General features: G+C 39.2%; 1 protein-coding gene across 2 annotated transcripts in view; it reads left to right on the top strand.

Annotated features, from left to right (window-relative positions):
- Window positions 1–2,213: 2,213 nt before the first annotated feature.
- FAF2 (Fas associated factor family member 2) overlaps window positions 2,214–20,472 on the top strand; it is a 64,825-nt gene continuing 46,566 nt past the window's right edge. For both annotated transcript variants that reach the window (XM_040630268.1, XM_008692343.2), the window contains exon 1: window positions 2,214–2,340. In XM_040630268.1, the coding sequence (XP_040486202.1) occupies window positions 2,278–2,340 (63 nt within the window). In that variant the 5' untranslated portion in view covers window positions 2,214–2,277. The remainder of the gene's footprint in view (window positions 2,341–20,472) is intronic.

Below are 20,472 nucleotides of genomic sequence, written 5' to 3'. Positions count from 1 at the left end.
AAGATTTCATTTTTTGGATGGCTGAGTGATATTTCATTGTGTGTGTGTGTATATATATGTGCATATATACACACACACATATATATATATATATCACATTTCTTTATCTATTCATCAGTCAATGGACATTTGTAGGTGCTCTTTTAAAAATGGGAACCTCTTGGGGCACCTGGGTAATGTAGTCAGTTAAGTGTCCAACTCTTGGTTTCAGCCCAGGTCATGATCTCGGGGTTGTGAGATGGAGCTCCACTCAGTGCAGAGTCGGCTTGGAGTTTCTCTCTCCCTCTTCCTCTATCCCTCCCCATCGTAGATGCTCTCTCTCTCAAATAAATAAATAAGACTTTTAAAAAAATTTAAAAAGTAAGAATGAGAAGTTCTAGGGGCCTGGTTGGCTCTGTCAGTAGAGCATGTGATTCTTGATCTCAGGGTCATGAGCTCAAGCCCCAAGTTGGGTGAAGAGCTTACTTAAATAAATAAAATAAAATAAAATAAAATAAAGGTATTACCTATAAAAAGAAATGGGAAGTTCTAGCAATACTGGTCTTACATGGAAGCCATCAGCTACAGCTAAAAAGTAGAAACCACCTTTGGACAGAGAATGGACTCTCCAGTTTGCCATACTATGTTCTCTACACTGAGGCAAATTCTTACCAGTAGAGTTAAAAAAAAAAAAGTAAAATATTTCTTGTAACTATGTCTTAATTCAAAGAAAAAAGAAAAGTAGACCAAGAAGGTGTATATTTCTTTGAGGAAGTGAAGACCATTCCATGGTGTTTAATACAACTACAACGTTTGTCTGTCGAAGGAATATATCTTAAATCAGAATCATGCAATAACTCCGGAGGGTATACGATTTTGCAATCTCTCATCTAGTTTGGCTGGATCCAACATTATCCAAGATGTTGAATAGTAGCAAGTCGTCTTTGAGGTTTCAGTTGATGTAAAGTCACATCTGTTTGCTTCCAGATATATCTCAAAGATCTAAGAAAAGTTCCAAGGTATTGTTATGCAGTTTTTGCAGACCTGGTTAAGATCTACATGATACAGGCCTGAAAGTAGTGCCCTTCCATCCTTTAATGTAGTCTTCACAGAACTTCAGCTTCCAAAGCACCTGTCCTGTCTTGCCTATCAACCCTGTGAAGTGTGTAGGGGTGGAATTCCACAGATGGGGGAGGCAGAGTGACTTCCTAGGTACACAAGTAGTCTGGGAAAAGCATACACCAGACCCAGACCCCTCTGTCTTCTCGAGGCCTTCTGGAGGATGATGGCAGGAGAAAAAAAGTGGAATTGAGAAAGAGATCTAAACAGAGGTGGCAGTTTGAAGGGACAAAGAAAGTGCAAAGGAAGTCAGATAGTGAAGGGTGGAAATTAGGCAGTGGAAAGAGTGAGGGCCTGCCTCCAAGGGGCTGAGGCAGTGCGTCAGCGGCTTTGGGGCAACCTCATTCCACCAATGGCAAAATGGAGTCAAGTGTGCCCAAGGACGTCCAGCACTTTGTCAGATGGGCACTAGACCCTGAACCCATGTATCCCAATCACAGTCCAGATCTTCCCTATCACAGGGACCACGGACCAAGGGGCCTGAGGCAGGTGGGAGCAGAGTTGCCACCTGGGTGGATGGAAAGCTCTCCCCAAGGCTGGTAGGGCCATTAACTGTCAAAGACTCAAGTAGCCTAGTAAGCGACTCTGAAGCCCCGATTTTCACGTGGCCAAGGCCTTTCACAGCTTCTAGCTCAAGCGGCATCAGAAATACCCGAATGCCATTCAGGGACTTTCAGAATCTCCTGAGAGATGATCAGGCGCTTTTGGAAACGTCATGGATGGAATCAAACATCAAAGGGCCGGTATTTTGGAAGGGCCACAATCTCCTAAGAAATATTCTGGAATACTGGAGACTATGGGAAAATGGTTAAGAGGCTGGCAAAAATCTGCCCACCGGCATTCGGGAATTTCCGGAGCTTCTCGAGGAGCACTCGGGAGCTCTCGCCTCTTTGCGATCTATTCAGGAGACTTGGGTCCCTGCAGATGCGTTTGTTGCCTAAATCGTAACGGCGACAGATACCGACAGTACGTCGGCAATTTCCGGAAATGTTCGGTATTGGCCCGAGAGTGGCGCCCTCTGATGGCGGGAACTATCACCACCAGTATCCCCCGGGCTGCGCCAGCATGCGCAGACGCAGTTGCGCGCCGGCGGCCGTTCAGACCGGACGTGGTTGCTTCTGAGGTCACTTCCGGCGGGTGACGGTGCGGACGGGTCAGAAGCGTAGAGGCGGCGGCAAAATGGCGGCGCCTGAGGAGCGGGATCTAACCCAGGAGCAGACAGAGAAGCTGCTGCAGTTTCAGGTAGCAGCGAGTACTCGGTGCAGCAAATGCCGCCACGGGCTGGGGAGTGGGCCCCTGGAGGAGCCCAGAACCCTTCTCAGATTGGGCCCGAGATTCTTCTCAGACCAGTGGCAGCCCCCTCCCCCCCAGACACCAACTGCCCTGCTGCTCCCGGCCCCCGAGCCTCTGTCGGTTCTCGGCCTTCCAGCCAGGGTTGCGGCCCTCTCCTCTCCCCTCAGCGGGTCAGCTTCCCTGGTTTCCCTTAGCGGCACCCGTCCTCAACCATTCTTCCCAGTCCGGTTACCCGTCGGACTTTCTCCGCCCTTCGACTCTAGATCTACCGAGATGCTTAATCCCCACCGCGGAGCTGGCCTCGTTTCGGGTCTCTGGAAAACCTACCAGCATCCCATGCTATTTCTACAAATATTTACTGATGGTCTCTTGGGTTCTTGGTCCTGTATTGGGCGCTCTTGTGGGGGAGGGGGCAGACCTGGCCCCCACCCTAAAGGTGTGGGTGGACACCACATAAGGAAACAATGCAACAGTTATGAGTGTCATCAGTGGCTTCTGACGGGGTTTTTTCACCCTGGGCCTATTCCTGGACTCACATTCTTGACAGTGCTTGAGGTGGGTGGTAACTTGCAGAAATCTGCCTCCTTTTAGTGGTTGTCGTGTTAAGAACTTCTGGCACTAAGCACTTATTTCCGAGTTGGGGAATCTGATTGGAGGAGACCACTAGGGTGGGTACCTTGGCTCTTTATTACCCTAATGGATACCCCTTTCCTTATTTCTAAAATACTTCTCTTAAAAAATGTCTACCCCCTAAGGATATTGTGTAGATCAAATGAGTTTAGGGATGTATGAAAGGTTTGTAAACTGAAATGTTTGTTCCCAAGCCGAATCGCTACTGTTAATCATTATTTAACTTAGGATAGAATTAAAGTTAGTGGTACACTTATTTCCTAATATAAAATGTGCTAAACATTCATTAATAAAGCATAATTTACCAAGAACTTCAGTGCTTAGGCACTGCTGGTTCAACTGCCATTTATTGAGTACTTACGATGTTGTAAGTACTTTGCTAAACACATAGTCTACATGATCGCATTTAATACAACCCTATGAAACTCATTACAATCCCTATTTTACAGATGAGAAATATGAGGCTTAAGAGGTAACATACTTAGGTTATAGAACCAGTAAGTGGTGGTATCAGATTTAAAGCCAGATCCATCTTTCCAGAAACTTTCCTGAGCTCTTGACTTGTGTGCTATACCACCTGTGTAAGTATCAGTGTACAGCTGAGATTGGAATGCAAATGTTGTGATACCAAGTCTTTTTTTTTTAACATGTTAGCACTTTTCTGTACTTCCCTTGATTAGATTTCACTATAATTTGAGGTGGATTTTTCTCTAAATTGAGCAGTGGGTCAGAAGTGTATACATGGAAAAATACTATTAACAGTTGACATTTGATTGGAGTTTTGAGTAGAGAAATTGAGGACACAGTAAATTAGGATCAGAGTGAATAAACAGCAGACAACCAGCCTCCTCTTCCTGGTAGACCACTTATTTCAGAATTTTCTTTAATTTGGCAGACCATTTTACCCCTTACAGCTCTTTAGGGGTAAGCTCCCAGAATGAGTGTTATGAGGAGATGTGAGTTATATGTCATGATGTACTTGGGCTGATACTGGGAAGACATGAATATGTGGTAGTATTTCTGAGGTAGAGTACATGGGTACCTCCATTTTGTCTTCATCGGACATTTATATCAGTAAGAGGTGAGCTCTAGGTTAAAGTTGTATTAAGATTGCTTTGTGAGGGGTGCCTGGCTAACTCAGTTAGTAGAGCATGTGACTCCTGATCTTAGTGTTGTGAGTTCAAGTCCCAGGTTGCGTGTAGAACTTAAAAACAAACAAACAAACAAAAAAAACAGATTGCTTTATGAAGTTGGATTTACCAAGGCAGTTGCATTTGTGTGTTCCTTAAGCAGTTGCTGGAGCAGGTTCATCATTCAGTTGCCATTGAACATTCTTTGAAACTTACTAGGTGTCGAGCATTATACCAGGTATTTAATGTACCTTAACTCTTTTAAACCTCTTAATAACATTTACGGAATTAACTCTCATTCATTTTGTTAATGAAGAAATAGTTTCTGAGAGGTCAGATAACTCACACGTGTAGTTAAGTGGCAGAGATTTAGAAATCCATACCCATAACCATCTTAGCTATAACCTGTTGGAGAAGCAAGATACATACATACATGAATAATGAGTATCCTGCAGTATATTAGTGCTCATAGTGTAATATAGTATAAACAAACTGCTGTGGGAATTTAGGGAGGGATGGGAGTATATCCATGGAGGTGGGAAGAGAAGAGAGAAGGATGACTTAGGAGTTAACCATTTATTAAGTATCCACTATGCCTTTGGCATGGTGCTACATAGATAGTTGATAACTATTATGCTTAATTCTCACAGTAGCCTTGTAAAGTGCCATAGATAATATAGCTGCTCCTAAGTGAGGAAACAGATCTATTGAAGTATTTGCCTAAGTTCATTAAGTTATTAAAGAGGATGGAATTAGAATTAGAAACTTAGTGGGTCTGGATCAGGCTTTAAGGCTGGGCTCTTTCCACTGTACTTTGCTAGTTTTGAAGGAGGAACAGAATTTCAGCAGGTGGTAGGCAGAAGGATGCTCAAAGCCGAGGAAATGGCTTGAGCAATGTATGAAGATGGAATAGTGTGGAGTGTGTGTTGTGATGGATTTAGAGAATTGGAAGTGGAAAATAAGATTGGATAGGTAAATTAGACCAGATTTTGGAGGCTTTTCAAAGCTGTGCAGGATGGTTTAAATTTTAATTTGTATACGTAGGGAGCCATCAAAGGTTTTCCCCCACTAGAGAGTAGCGTAACACTAGGTTTCAGGTTTGCTTCCCTTACAGTATGGAGCGTGTGCTTGGAATAGCCATAGGAGTCAGGACAGAACTGGGCCGTGCTGCTAGGAACTAGTTCTCAATGTGGTGCTTCATTCGATACATTGAAATTAGTGAAGTAAAATATTTTAGAAATCTTAGGTTTCCTCTTTTTCACTTTTTTTGTGACATGTGATTTAACTGGAACTCCCTAGAGTATATTTATCATGCTTCTCAGTCCATTTGATGTTTTCTTATGATTTTTCTAGTTATCCTTTTCTCCTGTTTATTTTGGAACCAATTGAGTATGAATAGTGAATGCACACATTTGTTTTAAGCAGTTTCAAATGGAAGAGAATAGGTCTTAAGAAGAGTTAATGCAGGGACGCCTGAGTGGCTTGGTGGGTTAAATGTCTGCCTTTGGCTCAGGTCATGGTCCTGGGGTCCTGGGATCGAGCTCAGTGTCAGGCTCCCTGCTCAACAGGGAGTCTGCGTCTCTCTCTCCCTCAGCCCCTCTCCCCAACTTGTGCTCTCTCTTTCACTACTCTACCTCAAGTAAATAAATAAAATCTTAGGGAAAAAAAGAATTAATAGAGGTATGGGTAAGGTTACTTTTACTGAAGTCCATTTTCCCAGATTTCCAAATATAACATATTCCCCTAGTGCCTTGGTTTACTGCTTCTAGGTTGCTGTTTCAACCTGTGGAGAAAGATGACATGAACAGAGAGAAGGGACTAAAGGAGCTATATGCATGGCCAGTGGAGGAAGAAGTGATCCCTTTCTACTTTTGTACAAGTGTAAGAAATTTCTTTCCTTTTAAATGAATATTAGGGTGTATGAACTTTGTTCTTTTAAATTATAGAAAGTTAAGCCTGAACTCTGGCCTGTAGAATTAAGCTTATAATTCACTTAGAAAATCTCTCTTTTTGGCTTTATCTGACTCTTTGTTACCTAAAAGAAAAAGAATAACACAATACTCTTTGTTCATGTATTTTAAAAAAATCGGAGTGATCTGTTTGAATTTTTTGCCCTGGAATTTGGTATCGTAGGAAAACCATGAGCTTTGAAACTTGGGGCAAACCTGAATTAGCCTTTCAGCTTAGCTTCGCATGAGTTGTGTGACCTTGGGCATGTTCCCACTTTCTTGAATCTTTCCTCCCCTATAAAATGGGGATACTATTACATAATTCACAGTAGTTTTTGTTTTTTACTTTAAAAAAAGCTATCAAGTAATGCATACTTATGCAAGTCAGTAACGTAAAATTGTAAAAGTGTAATTAAATTTCATCTTATTCCCCTTTCCTCCTTCCTGGTTTACTGTGCGTCTTTCTATACTTCTCTCTTCTGCATATACAGGTATACATACTTAATGTATAAGCTCTCTTACCCGTCACTTGACTGATTAGTTGGAGCGGATGGCTTCCATTTCCTCAGATCTACTCTGTAGTATGTCCAAGTATTTCTGCTTTCACCAGTTGAGTTGTATGCTTGACAAAAGTCAGTTTTATTTTTAAAAATTTTTTTAAAGATTTTATTTATTTATTTATTTATTTATTTGACAGAGAGAGCAAGCAGGGGGAGCAACAGAGGGAGAGGGAGAAGCAGGCTCCCTGCTGAGCAGGGAGCCCGACAAGGAGCTCGATCCCGGAACCCCGGGATCATGACCTAAGCCGAAGGCAGACACTTAGCCAACTGAGCCACCCAGGTGCCTCAAAAGTCAGTTGTATATGCTCCCAAACCACTCTGTGCTGGTTATATTTGTGATAAAAATACAATACATAAGCCATCAAAATACAGTGTTAGAGTTTTTATCTGAAAACTAAATTAAATGCTTTGGAAAAGGTCTATAGGGTCAAGTTGCTAGAAAATTGTTGTTCAATTAGGTGTGAGCAAGATAGGTGTAAAGATAAGTTTGGAAAAAATAATTGAGGTTCAGTATTGTGCACATAATCCTTGGCAAGTGCTTGGAGTTCTTGCACTCCAAGAAATTAAATCAGTGTCTTATGGATATGGTTTATGCTAGAAGGACTCCAAAGAATGCTGGTCGACCCGTGCCCTAAAGAAAAGAGTAGGCTTTCATCAAAAGATTGCTGCATAAATATATATGCTTTATGTTTTAAATGAAATGTATAAGTAATATATGGAATGTTTTTATCCCTCACTTTAAGTGACTTTTTAAATTAATTGACTAGGAAGTCTTATTTGCATTGGGTAAGAGCTTCTGCTATCTTTGTCTTAATAAAGGTAGGATCATACATATATAAGAAAGTCAGCATAGCATAGTAAGTTGTCGTAAAGACTGGCTGTGAATAAGACAGCCTGGATTTGAATCCTAGCTTCTCCAATTATTAACTTTGTGAACTTGGGTGAGTTACTTAACCTTTCTACTTTAATTTTTTCATGTGTGTACTTACTGTATTACCTAACTCAAGAGGTTGTTTTGGTAATTAAATGTTAATACATCTAAAGCACTGACAAATATTAAGTGCTTGAATGTTAAACATTATTACAGTTTCTGCTTTTTGGTTTTTAAAAACTTGAAGGACAATTAGCTTGTTTTCATTTTTTGATTTTGTACAACTAGTGTCACAGTGAATATTGTTGTACAGAAACATTTATCCCATTCTCAACTTTTTTCAGGACCTGTTATGTGCTAGTATAGTTGTAGTCACAGGATACAATGGAATATTAGGTATAATTCCTACCCTTGTGGATCTCACATTCTATTGGAAGAGGGAAGAGTCAAAATAAATAAATGGAATATAGGCTATGTTAGATGGTGATAAATGCTGTGGAGAGAAATAAATAGGGAATTTTGAGAGGGGGTACTACTTTCTTCCTCCCTCCCTCTCTCAGTTCTAGCCACACTTCTTGCCATTCCTGGACAAGGTCCGTTGAGGCCATGCCTTAGGACTCTTATATGCCTTATTCCCTCTATCTGGAGTCCTCTTCCCCTAAGTACCCACATGATTTGTTTAGTACTTTAACTTTAGGTTATCCCACAATTGACACACTCTCAAGAAGGCCTTCCCTTTATAATCCTATTTAAAATTAAACACCCCACCTCCCAGGCCCTTGGGTGGCTCAGCTGATTAAGTGGCCAGCTCTTGATTTGGGCTCAGGTCATGATCTCAGGGTCCTGGGATCAAACCCTGTATCAGGCTCCCTGCTCAGCAGCAAGTCTGCTTCTCCCTTTCCCTCTGTATCTCTCTCTTGCTCTCACTGTCTCTCAAATAAATAAGTAAAACTTAAAAAAAAAAAAAAAGGATTTATTTATTTATTTTAGAAAGAGGAAGGGAGAGAGGGAGAGATCACACTGTGAGCAGGGGAGGAGCAGAAGGAGAGGGAGAGAGAAACTCAAGCAGACTCCCCCTGCTGAACCTGGACCCAGAGGCAGGGCTCCATCCCAGGACCCTGAGATCATGACCTGAGCTAAAATCAAGAGCTGGCCACTTAATCAGCTGAGCCACCCAAGGGCCTGGGAGGTGGGGTGTTTAATTTTAAATAGGATTATAAAGGGAAGGCCTTCTTGAGAGTGTGTCAATTGTGGGATAACCTAAAGTTAAAGTACTAAACAAATCATGTGGGTACTTAGGGGAAGAGGACTCCAGATAGAGGGAATAAGGCATATAAGAGTCCTAAGGCATGGCCTCAACGGACCTTGTCCAGGAATGGCAAGAAGTGTGGCTAGAACTGAGAGAGGGAGGGAGGAAGAAAGTAGTAGGAGACAGGGTCAGAGTTAAAGGCAGGGCTAGTTCACAAATGGCCTTGTAGGCTATTGTAAAGATTTTGCCTTTAACTCTGAAGCAGGTTGGATTTTGAGTGATGACAAGATTTATGATTTATTAGGGTCACTGTGGCTGTTTTCTTGAGGATAGCCTGAAGGAAGGTAAGGGAGGAGTAGGGACACCATTTAAGAGATTTTTGTGGTGATGCAAGACTCCTTGAACCAGGATGAAGTAGGAAAGTAATCATGAGGAGTAGTTGGATTCTGAATATATTTTGAAGGTAAAGTGGATGGGATTTTCCAAGGGATTGTATGTGAAATGAGAGAGAGGAAGAAAGTAAGAGTATCTCGGCTTTTTGACCTAAGTAACTGGAAATGGAAGTCATTAACTGGGATTAGGAAGGCTCTGGGAGGAGCACATTTGGGTGTGGGGGTGAGATAAGTAGCTCAGTTTTGATCATGTAAAGTTTGAGGTTTCTGTTAGACACCCAAGTGAAGATGTCTAACTGGATATTCTAGTATTGAGTGCAGGAGAATGATCGAGCCTAGCAATGCAAACTTGGAAATCATCTGCATGAAGATAATATTTAAAGCCCTGAAACTGTTTGAGATCATCTGTAGAGCAAGAATACATAAACAAATTTTGATATTTGAAGGTGTTTTTGTCGTTGATGTCACCTAAGCTTTTTTTGAGCGTTCACAGTTGACCCTTGAACAACATGGGTTTGAACTGCACAGGTCTACTTATAAATGGATTTTTTTCAATACAGTACTGTAAATGTATTTTCTCTCATCATTTTCTTGGTAACATTTGCTTTCCACTAGCTTTATTGTAAGGATACAGTATATAATACATACAAACATATAAAATATGTGTTAATCCACTGTGTTATCAGTAAGGCTTCTTTCTGTTCAACAGTAGGCAAGTTTGTGGGAGTCAAAAGTTATCCTTGATTTTCAACTGCATGGAGCTCGGTGCTCCTAATTTCCATGTTCAGTTGTTTACTGTATTCTGTCCAAAGTGCTGTAGATTCATTGTGTCATTGATTCCTCTCAAAAAGTAAATGGTGTAAGTTCTGGTGTTGGTGAGTAAACTAGGATGAGTACGTAATTTACCTAAGGTTAGTAGCGACAAGTTTATATTTGAATCCAGATCTCTGGATTCTTTCCTCCTCTTTCCTAGCACTGCCTCTCCAGCGCTAAGTGTTGATTAGTTTTCAACTACGGTAGGGGAATAGGACCAATAACAATAGCTTTGTGGTAGGGTTTTTTTTGTTGTTTTTTTTAAGATTTACTGATTTATCTGAGAGAGAGCGCACGCGTGGTGGGTAGGGGTAGAGAGAGGTGAAGAGAGAAGCTCATGTAGACTCCGAGCTGAGTGTGGGGCCAGATGTGGAGCTCGATCCCGTGACCCTGAGATCATGACCTGAGCCAACATCAAGAGTCAGTCACTTAACTGACTGCACCACCCAGGCCCCCCGCTCTGTGGTAGTTTTAAGAACACAAACACAGTTAAAAAAAAAAAAAAAAAGAACACAAACACAGGGGCGCCTGGGTGGCTCAGTCCTTAAGCGTCTGCCTTCTGCTCAGGGCGTGATCCCGGCGGTCTGGGATCTAGCCCCACATCAGACTCCTTGGCTGGGAGCCTGCTTCTTCCTCTCCCACTCCCCCTGCTTGTGTTCCCTCTCTTGCTGGCTGTCTCTATCTCTGTCAAATAAATAAATAAAAATCTTTAAAAAAAAAAAACACAAACACAGCAAAGGAAGTCAAAAGTATGGTTCTAATTCTGGACATCATCACTCAGGATAATTCTCTTAACCTACTCTACATAAAAGTAGACTTTTTAAGCAGAAAGAAAGAATCCTCAAAAGTGGGAATGAATAAAGAGGACAGTTCTCTCACTTCCATACCTACAGATATGAGAGAGAAAATGGTAGAGAGAAGGCTTCAGAGGAAGAAGTATCTTCAGAGAAAAGCCAAGTTTCAGTTAGAACATGAAAGTGAAGGAAATGTTTAGAGATGTAGTTATGGATATAGGGGATGTTGCTGATACGGCAGACCTTTTTATTTCTGTAGAACAGAATCCTGGTGTTACTGGTTCAAAACAAAAGTACTTTATACATTTTAATAGTTCCTGTTAGACTATTTTCCAGGGAGTTTTGGCAGCTCACACTCCAACCAAGAGGATGTGAGAGGACCTGTTTCCCCATACCCTTGCCAGCATCAAATGGTAGCTTTTTGAATTTTTGTCAATATGATTAAATTTTTAAAGTTCTCGTTTTAATTTGCATTTCTAGTGGTAGTCTTGGTTGTAGTTTTTGGTTTTGGTTTTCAGTCAAGTTTGAATAACTAATGCAAGCACTTGTTTAAGCTATTTCTAATAATAAAGAAAAAGGAACTTTAGAGGCAGGGATTGGCTTTTCAGCCTCTGTTTTTGTTTTTGTTTTTTTAAGACTTTGTCAGAGAGAGAGAGCAGAAGCAGGGGGAGTGGCAGGCAGAGGGAGAAGCAGGCTGCTGTCTGAGCAAGGAGCCTGATGTGGGACTCGGTCCCAAGATCCTGGGATCATGACCCCAGCCGAAGGCAGACTCTTAACTGACTGAGCCACTCAGACGTCCCCCAGCCTCTGTTTTTTAAGAGAGAATGTCAGTGTCCCTAGGTGTATGGGAGGTTTGCTTTCTGGCCACCTTGGTTGCAGAATAAAAGTGCTTATTTTAAGATTGAATCGCATTGTTCCATTAACTTCTGATTATTGGTAGATTGAGTTTCTTCTGGCTATTTACAGTTACTGTGTAAATTGCTTACCTATCCTTTGTTCATTTTCTTTCGGATTATTTGACATTTTATTGTCATTTATATAAAAGGGAATGTTGGTCACGTATAGCAAATATTTTTCATGATATCCTTTATTTTTGATTTTATTATCTTTTCATTTACATTTGTTTAAATTGTTATCAAATTGGCATTTCTTTTCCTTCTGGCTTTTGGGTTTTCGGGTTTTTTTAAGAATGCTTCTACTTAATGAAGTTATACAGATGTTCTCGTTTGCTTTCTTTAAACCATGTGGAACTTTATTTTTTGTATATAAGAACCTAACTTCACATTCTTCCACTGGAGATTATAGGTTAGCTGAGTAATCCATCCCTTCGGTATCTTTACTGGATTAGTAACAATAGGCTTTACACTAAGTTTTAATATCTGCTAGGATAGGGTTCCTTCTCTACTTATTTATTTTTTGAAAAATTATTGGCAATTCTTACAGGCTTTTTTATATACATTTATTTTTTTTTAAAGATTTATTTATTTTAGACTGAGAGTACATGGAGTGGGGCAGAGGGAGAAGGAGAGAGTCTTAAGTAGACTCTGTGCTAAGTGTGGAGCCGGACGTGGAACTTGATCTTACGACCCTGAGATCAGGACCTGAGCCAAAATCAAGAGTCAGACGCTTAACTGCGCCACCTATGTTTCCCTTTATACAGGTTTAAGAATCATTTTGTGCTGTTGTGGGATTATTGGAATTGTATAAAATGTGTATATTAATTTGGAACTGGTTGACATTCAGGAACATGTACATCTATTCAGATTTGTCATATGTCCTTTAAAATATTTTTTTGTAACTTTCTTCATCTAGATTTTGTATGTTCCTTACTAGATTTATTCCTAGGTATTTTATAGTTTTGGTCACCTTATGAATAGAGCATTTCTTTATTTCTAAATGGTTACTAATAGAAAGAAATGCTGTTGAATTTTGTACATTTACCTTAAGTTTTTGGTTCTTTTATCTAATTTTTTGTCATGTTTTCTGTTCATTACTGATAGTTTCCTAGTTTGGTCTCTTGGGCTCTTTTTTCTTTATAACAATTTTATTGAGCAATAATTCACATATCATAAATTAACCCTTTTAAAATATACCATTCAGTGATTTTTAGTATATTTACAGATTTGTGCAGCCATCACACTATTTACTTCTAGAACATTTTTATTGTCCCCAAAAGAAAACCGTGCCCATTAGCAGTCACAAGGTTCATCCATGTTGTAGGTTATATCGGTACTGAATTCCTTTTTATGGCCGAATAATATCCCATTGTGTGAGTAAACCACATTTTGTTTATCCATTCATTGGGCTTTTGGATTGCTTCCACTTTTCAACTATTATTATTAATGCTTCTATGAATATTTGTATATAAATTTTTGTGTGGGTATGTTTTCATTTCTCCTAGTAGTAGAATATCTGAGTCACATGGTAACTCTGTATAACTTTTTGGAGAAATTGCCAGATTGTTTTTCCTAGGCAACTACATCATTTTCCCCACCAGTAGTATGTAATCATTCCAATTTCTCCATACCCTCACTAACATTTATTTTAGTATATGTGCTGCCGAAGCAAGCACTCTAACATTTGTTAATCATCCATCTTTGTAGCCATCCTGGTAAGAGTGCAGTGGTATCTTGTTGTTTTGATTTGCATTTCCCTAATGACTAAAATAATGTTGAGCATTTTTCATATGCTTATTGGCCATTTGTCAGTTTTCTTTGGAGAAATATCTATTCAAGTTCTTTGCCCATTTTTTAATCAGGTTACATGTCTTATTGGGTTCTAAGAGTTCTTTATGTATTCTGATACAAGTCCTTTATCAGATACATCATTGGCAAAAATACTCTCCCATTCTGTGGGGTGTCTTCACTCTCTTGATGGTGTTTATTGAAGTTTTAAATTTTGATGAAACCTAATTTATTTGTTTTATCTTTTGTTGTTCGTGCATTTGGTGTCATATCTGTATCTTTTGTTGTCTTATATATGAAGTCTTATCTATTTTGAGTTAATAGTTGTGAGGTAAGGGTTCGACTTCATTCTGTTGCATGCTGGTGTTCAGTTTTCCCAGCACCATTTATTTAAAAGATTATTCTTGTTTAATGACCTTGGACCTCTGTTGAAAATCAGTTGACCATAACTATGGATTTATTTCTGGATTCTCATTTCTATTCCATTGATTTGTATCCTTATGCTGGTACCACACTGTCTTGACTGTTGCAGTTGTGCAGAAAGTGTGAGTCCTCCAACTTGGTTCTTTTTCAGAATTATTTTGGCTATTCTGGGTCCCTTTCATTTCCAAATGAATTTTAGAATCACCTTGTCAATTTCTGCAAAAAAGGCAGCTGGGATTTTGATAGGGATTGCTGTTTACTCTGTAGATCAATATGGAGATTATTGCCATCTTAACAAAATTAAGTTTTCCAATCCATGAGCATGGGAAGGCTTCCCTTTTTTAGTTTCTCTCAGTGATGTTTTATAGTCTTTTGTGTACAAGTCTTCTTTGGTTAAATTTGTTCATAAATATTTTATTGTTTTTGATGGTATTGTGAAAGGAAATGATTTCTTAATTTTATTTTTAGATTGTTCATTGAGAGTGTGTCGATTTTTGTATGTTGATCTTATATCCTGCAACCTTATTGAACTCATTATTCTATTAGTTTTTTTGTAGATTTCTTAGGATTTCTTATATGTAAGATCATGTCATCTGTGAATAAAGTTTCATTTCTTTCCAATCTGGATGCCTTTTTTTTTTTCTTGTTTAATTGCTCTTCTACAGTATTGAATATAAGTGGCAAGAGCAGACATCCTTGTCTTGTTCTTTGTCTTAGGAGGAAAGCATTGTCTTTCACATTATTGAGTTAGCTGTGTTTCTCAGATGTGCTTTATCAGGGTGAGGAAGCTCCCTTCTATTCCTAGTTTAAGTTCTTATCATGAAAGGGTGTTTTGAGTTCTTAAAAGGGTTAAATGAGATAATGCATGTAAAATGCCTGATGCATAATTACTGTTTGGGCCCAGGCCCCTCAGTGCCACACTTCACCCTGGGCAGGTCTCTGTTAGGTAGAAGCTGGAAAAGTGGTCCCCATCCAAGACTCAGGGTCTATGCTAACCAGCTACTTCAGTCTTCCAGTGGCCAGGACACCCTCAACACCCAGAAGGGGGAGAGCACCTTTCTAGCTGTCCCCAGCTCTCCCCAGCTGTCCAGATCTCTCCCAACCCAAATGGACTGTGATCCTGTTCTGTCTTGTCCCAAGATAAAAAAGGGGCAGGTGGGTGGTCCTAGAGAATGTTCAGTTGTATACATGTTCTTTTAGATTTCTTTATTTTTCTGGGGAGTATTTAATAAAGGATGGAATTGAGAATTTGCAAAACTCTTGTCCTTTTTATTTTATTTTAAAGATTTATGTATTTTAGAGATAGAGAAATCGCCTGTGCGAAACGGGGAGGGGGCAGAGGAAGAGGGAGAAGATCTCAAGCAGACTCCCTCCTGAGTGGGGTGCCAGACTTGGGCTTGAACTCATCTCATGACCCTGAGATCACAACCTGAGCCAAAACCAAGAGTCAGATGCTCAACCGACTGAGCCATTCAGGCACCCCTGTCCTTTAGAAAAATTGGAATTTAGTAGATAAAAAAGATAAATAACCGAAAATATACTTGAAGGAGTACAAGTCCTTTCAAAAACAGTACAGAAAAGATTTTACATACAGAAGACTTGTTTTATATTATTCAAATGTACAGAATTAAACCTGTGATTTAGGAATTTAAAGTGTTAATAATTAAACTTTGTAGAATTTCTTCACTTAAAAATTCAAATTTAGCTTACAGTGTTAGTATTGTTAAACACATTTCCACAAGCTTAATATATTTCATTAGCTTTTACCTAGACTTTTCATATACAAATGAGAACATTCTAATTCTCTCATTTTCTTCTTTATTAAAAAGGATTCCCCTATAAAGATACAATTCCCTGGGCCCCTGGGTGGCTTAGTCGGTTAAGTGTCCGCCTTTGGCTCAGGTTGTGATCCTGGGGTCCTGAGGTTGAGCCCTGCATTGGGCTCCCTGCTTGGTGGGGAGTCTGCTTCTCCCTGTCCCTCTGCTCCCCCCTGGCTTTGCTCTCTCTCTTGCTCACTCTCAAATAAAGAAATAAAATCTTAAGAAGGTATGATTCCCTCATCTGTTTAGTTACACTAAGTTATAGTATGTATAGTAAAAGGATAAACATTTGATTCTTTCAGTTATTTACTGCTTTTATAATAAGTTGATTTCCTAGCATCCTCCAAAAGTAGCCAGTGAGGTTTTTAAAAAATTGAGTATTGATGTGAACTCATGAATTTAAACATACTTAACGTATTGTAACTTATTGCCATTGTGTTAATTGAGGCTCACATTGTGCCATCTTTGACAATTGTGAATTTCTTCAGTTTGGCTCCTGATGACTTTTTAATGTTTACACTGTTTATTTTTTCAGAGAGACAGAAAAGATTTTCCTTTTGAATTTGTAAAAACCTTATATTATTCCTCCTAAGTAATTTTGTCATACTGCTGTGGCCCCAGTAATCTTTGATAGCTTTTTAGCTTTCTGACATAAGATGTTTCAGACTCTCCATCTTATTTTTATACCTAATATCTCCTGGTACTCCTTGCATAGCATTGTAGGGAATTATTTCTCTTTCATATTTATAGCCGTGTGATACTCTGTTATGTGAATATACCATAATTTAGCCCCCTGTTGATGGACATTTGGGTTATTTCTTATCTTTAGCTGTTATAAATAGTAGGGCAATAAGTAGCCTTATGCATGACTTTATTTTTTGCTAGTGTATCTTTGGGATAGATTCCTGGAAAGATTTCTGGGTCAAAGGTTAAATGCTTATTTATGTGCATCTGAATATGTAGCTGTCAGATATTGTCAAATTTTCCTCCGTGAGGATTGTACCATTTTGTGCTCCCACTGACAATGTATGAAGGCCCCTAAGAGCCTCACCAACAATGTGTTGTCAAACTCTGTATAGTTTTAATTTTCTGTCAATTTGTTCTTTTTCGTCTCTGTTTTTAAAAACTATTTATTAGGAATACTACTAACATTTTGTCTGTGAAATAAATTATCGATATTATTCCTAGGTCTTTCACTTTGCAAATGGTATTTTATTGCTACACACAAGGCGGGGGGGGGGGGCCCTTCTTTTTGCTTTTTGGCAACCTAAAACTGTTCTAAGAAATAATGTCTGTGGGGTGCCTGGGTAGCTCAGTCACTTAGGCGTCTGCTTTAGGCTCAGGTCATGATCTCAGGGTCCTGGGATTGAGCCTCCCCCACATCAGGCTCCCTACTCAGCAGAGAGTCTGCTTCTCCCTCTCCCTCTGACCCTCCTTCCTGCTTGTGCGTGCGTGTGCTCGCTCTCTCTGTCTCAAATAAATATTTTAAAAAATGTTTGTTTTAAAAAAAAAAAACAATTTTCCCTCTTTATTTGAGATGCTACCTTTTCAGTACTAAATTTTTATATGCAGTTGGGTCAGTCGTTCCTGGATTTTCTTTTCTGTTCCATTGGTCTTGCATGTGCCAGTACTATTTATAATATAGAAGCTTATAATATATTTTAATCTGGAGGGCTAGTCTCCTTCATTGCTTTTTTTCAAGGTTTTTCCAGGTTTTCTTGTTTATTTGCTCTTCCAAAAGAATTTCATAATCAGCTTTTCTTTTATTAAATTTGTAAATGAATGTGAGGGGGTATGATTGACATCTTAAGTTGAATCTTCTATCAAAGAACACAGTTAAGTCTTGGAGGCTTTTTGACAAACTGATTTAGTAGTGCTTACTGGCTCCCCCCCCCATCTTTATAAATGTGACAAGAACATGTATTATGTGAACAAGTTGGTTCAGGTGTTCAAGTTTGGGGTTATTTCTTCAGAATGGGCTGGGCATCAGTGTTTACGCATTCCTGTAAGTGTTATAAGGAGTATTTGTGTTATTAGCAGGGTAGTTTAAATTCAAATTACTATGAGTGAAAGATTACCTGTACTGCAGATATTCTTTTGGAAGCAAATCTTTGAGGTGGATATTGATAAAGATTAATTCTGTCAATTTTGTTTTGGCTGTTTGAGGGTCATTTCATGTATTCGGGAACTCTAGTTGCCATTTCTAGTGTTTTTACTCAAAATGAATAGCAAAAATAGGGGCGCCACCCAGGCGCACTCGTTAAGCGACTGTCTTCGGCTCAGGGCGTGATCCCGGCGTTCTGGGATCAAGTCCCACATCAGGCTTCTCCGCTGGAAGCCTGCTTCTTCCTCTCCCACTCCCCCTGCTGTGTTCCCTCTCTCGCTGGCTGTCTCTCTCTGTCAAATAGATAAATAAAATCTTAAAAAAATAATAATAAAATGAATAGCAAAAACAGTAAAGTAATAAAATTGAAGGTTTGATGTTGACTGCTTCTAGTTGTGTATGTATGTTTTTAAACCACCATTTATGAGAGTCCAGAGTGATAAATAGTAGAAATCACTGTGCTCACTGAGGTGCCTGTTGGCTTTGGATTTTCCCACCAAGGAAATTTCGAATATTTTCTCTCTGTCCTGGAATATATTTAGAAGAGAAAGTCTCTTCATACTAAATATCTCGGGATTTTTTTTAAAGTATTTATTTTAGTGTGTGTAAGTTCCTTTTGGAATTAAAGAAATATCACAGGGATCAAAGCTACAGCATAGAGAAATATAGTTGTTAGAATTGTAATAGTGTATCGTAGTATGGTGACGGATGGTAGCTACACTTGTGGTGAGCACAGGTAGGAGAATGTATAGACTTGTTGAATCACTATGTTGTATACCTGAAACTAATGTAACATTGTGTCAGCTACGCTTTAGTATAAATAAATAAAGGGATGTAGTACTAAAAAAAAAAAATTAAGGTGAAGTCAAACAAAAAAATCCACTACCCTCAATTAACCCTCCAATCTATCTGCATTGCCTCTACCCTAGTTTACACTTTATTTTTCCTTTGGATTATTTCAGAAACCTTATACTGGTGCCCTTAATTTCAAGTCTCCTTTTCAACTTCAGCTTTACTTTTTCCAGAATAATTTTTTAACAAACATTTAATGTCACTCTCAAGATTTTTTATTTGCTCTGCATTGATTAGAACTGCATAAATCTTTACATCTCATGATCTGACCCATACTTCACTGTCCAACCCCATAATTCTACTCTTCCCCCTGCCTTTTTAAAAGATTTTATTTTTAATTAATCTCTACACCAAAGGTGGGACTTGAATTTACATCCCCGAGATCAAGAGTTGCATGCCTATGTAGGAGCCAGCTAAGTGCCCCATATCCTTTCCCTTTGTATTCCAATGACACTTTCTAGACTTCCTAGTTCCCCTAATATAACGTTCTTTTTCATGCCTCTGTGCCTCCATACATAATCCTCCCTTGCTCTGAAACACTTCCTTCTGCTAATTTTCAGCTTGAAACTTTGTGTCTTTGCATTTTCTCCTAGTCCCCTGAAAGACTTCAGGATTTGTTTACCACTGGTGTGTGGTCATTGTCATAATAATAACAATCATGTATATGTCATTTTACTCCACAAAATTATTGGAGATTGGGACTGTGATTTCTTTGATATACTTGCTACATGATATATACTGAATTAATATTTGTTGAATGAGTTGAGTAATCCACCAGAAATCTCACTTAACCAGAGGATTTTGTTCCAGTTGTTCTTGATTTTTTTTCTCCCTTTATTAAAGTATTTCCAACAGTATTAAATATTCCATTTTTAGGAGAAAGGGGAAAACAAAAAAATCCAGTTAACCACATTTTCATCTTTGCAGCATGGTATAGGGGAAAGAGCTCCATATTAGGAGTTTGGCCATTCGAGATCTGTGTGACAGTTAATCCTAGGCCTCAGTTTCCATATCTGCAAAGTGACTCTAATATTTCTAACTTTACAAGTTTGTTGTAAGAATCAATAAGAAAGGTGGGGCACCTGGGTGGCTTAGTTGGTTAAGCGTCTGCCTTCGGCTCAGGTCGTGATCCCAGGGTTCTGGGATCAAGGCGTGCATCAGGCTCTCTGCTCAGCAGGGAGCCTGCTTTCTCCCTCTCCCTCTGCCTGCTCTGCCCACTTGTGATCTCTCTCTGTGTCAAATAAATAAATAAAAATCTAAAAAAAAAATCGATAAAAAAGCACATATTATAGTGCTTGGTTCATAGATGCTTAAGAGTTGAATCTAAATCCTAAAACATTCTCTGTTTTGAAATTGAAAAGTAATAAATTATTAACATTTTGTGACCTGACATTAGATTATGCTTATATATACACACGTATCTTAGGCATGGCAAGTTCTAGGAATGTGATTTCAAGCTTTTTTGAAACATAAATAGTGGCAGATTTTGTCACTGGAGAGTGGGGAAGAAACAGGGAAGGCAAGACTCGCAGAGGACTTCTGAAAGATTGGTAAAGTTTGATGCCTTGTAACATTTTTTTGTGAAGAGGAAAATAATATGTTCGTGTATCCCTAACTAGCTTTTCTGCTTGATCCTGAGTAGTGCAGTCACATTAGGAAAGGTTGAATAAGGCCATAAGTTTTTTCATCTTGTAAAACTAAAACTGTACAGTAGTCCCCCCCCCCCTTATCCATGGGGAATACATTCCAAGACCCCGAGTGGATGCCTGAAACTGTAGGTAGTACAAACCCTACATATAGTATGTTTTTT

Source organism: Ursus maritimus, unplaced genomic scaffold (genome assembly GCF_017311325.1).
Source record: "Ursus maritimus isolate PB19 unplaced genomic scaffold, ASM1731132v1 scaffold_15, whole genome shotgun sequence".
Taxonomy (NCBI): domain Eukaryota; kingdom Metazoa; phylum Chordata; class Mammalia; order Carnivora; family Ursidae; genus Ursus; species Ursus maritimus.
This window is presented reverse-complemented; position numbering and strand designations above follow the sequence as displayed.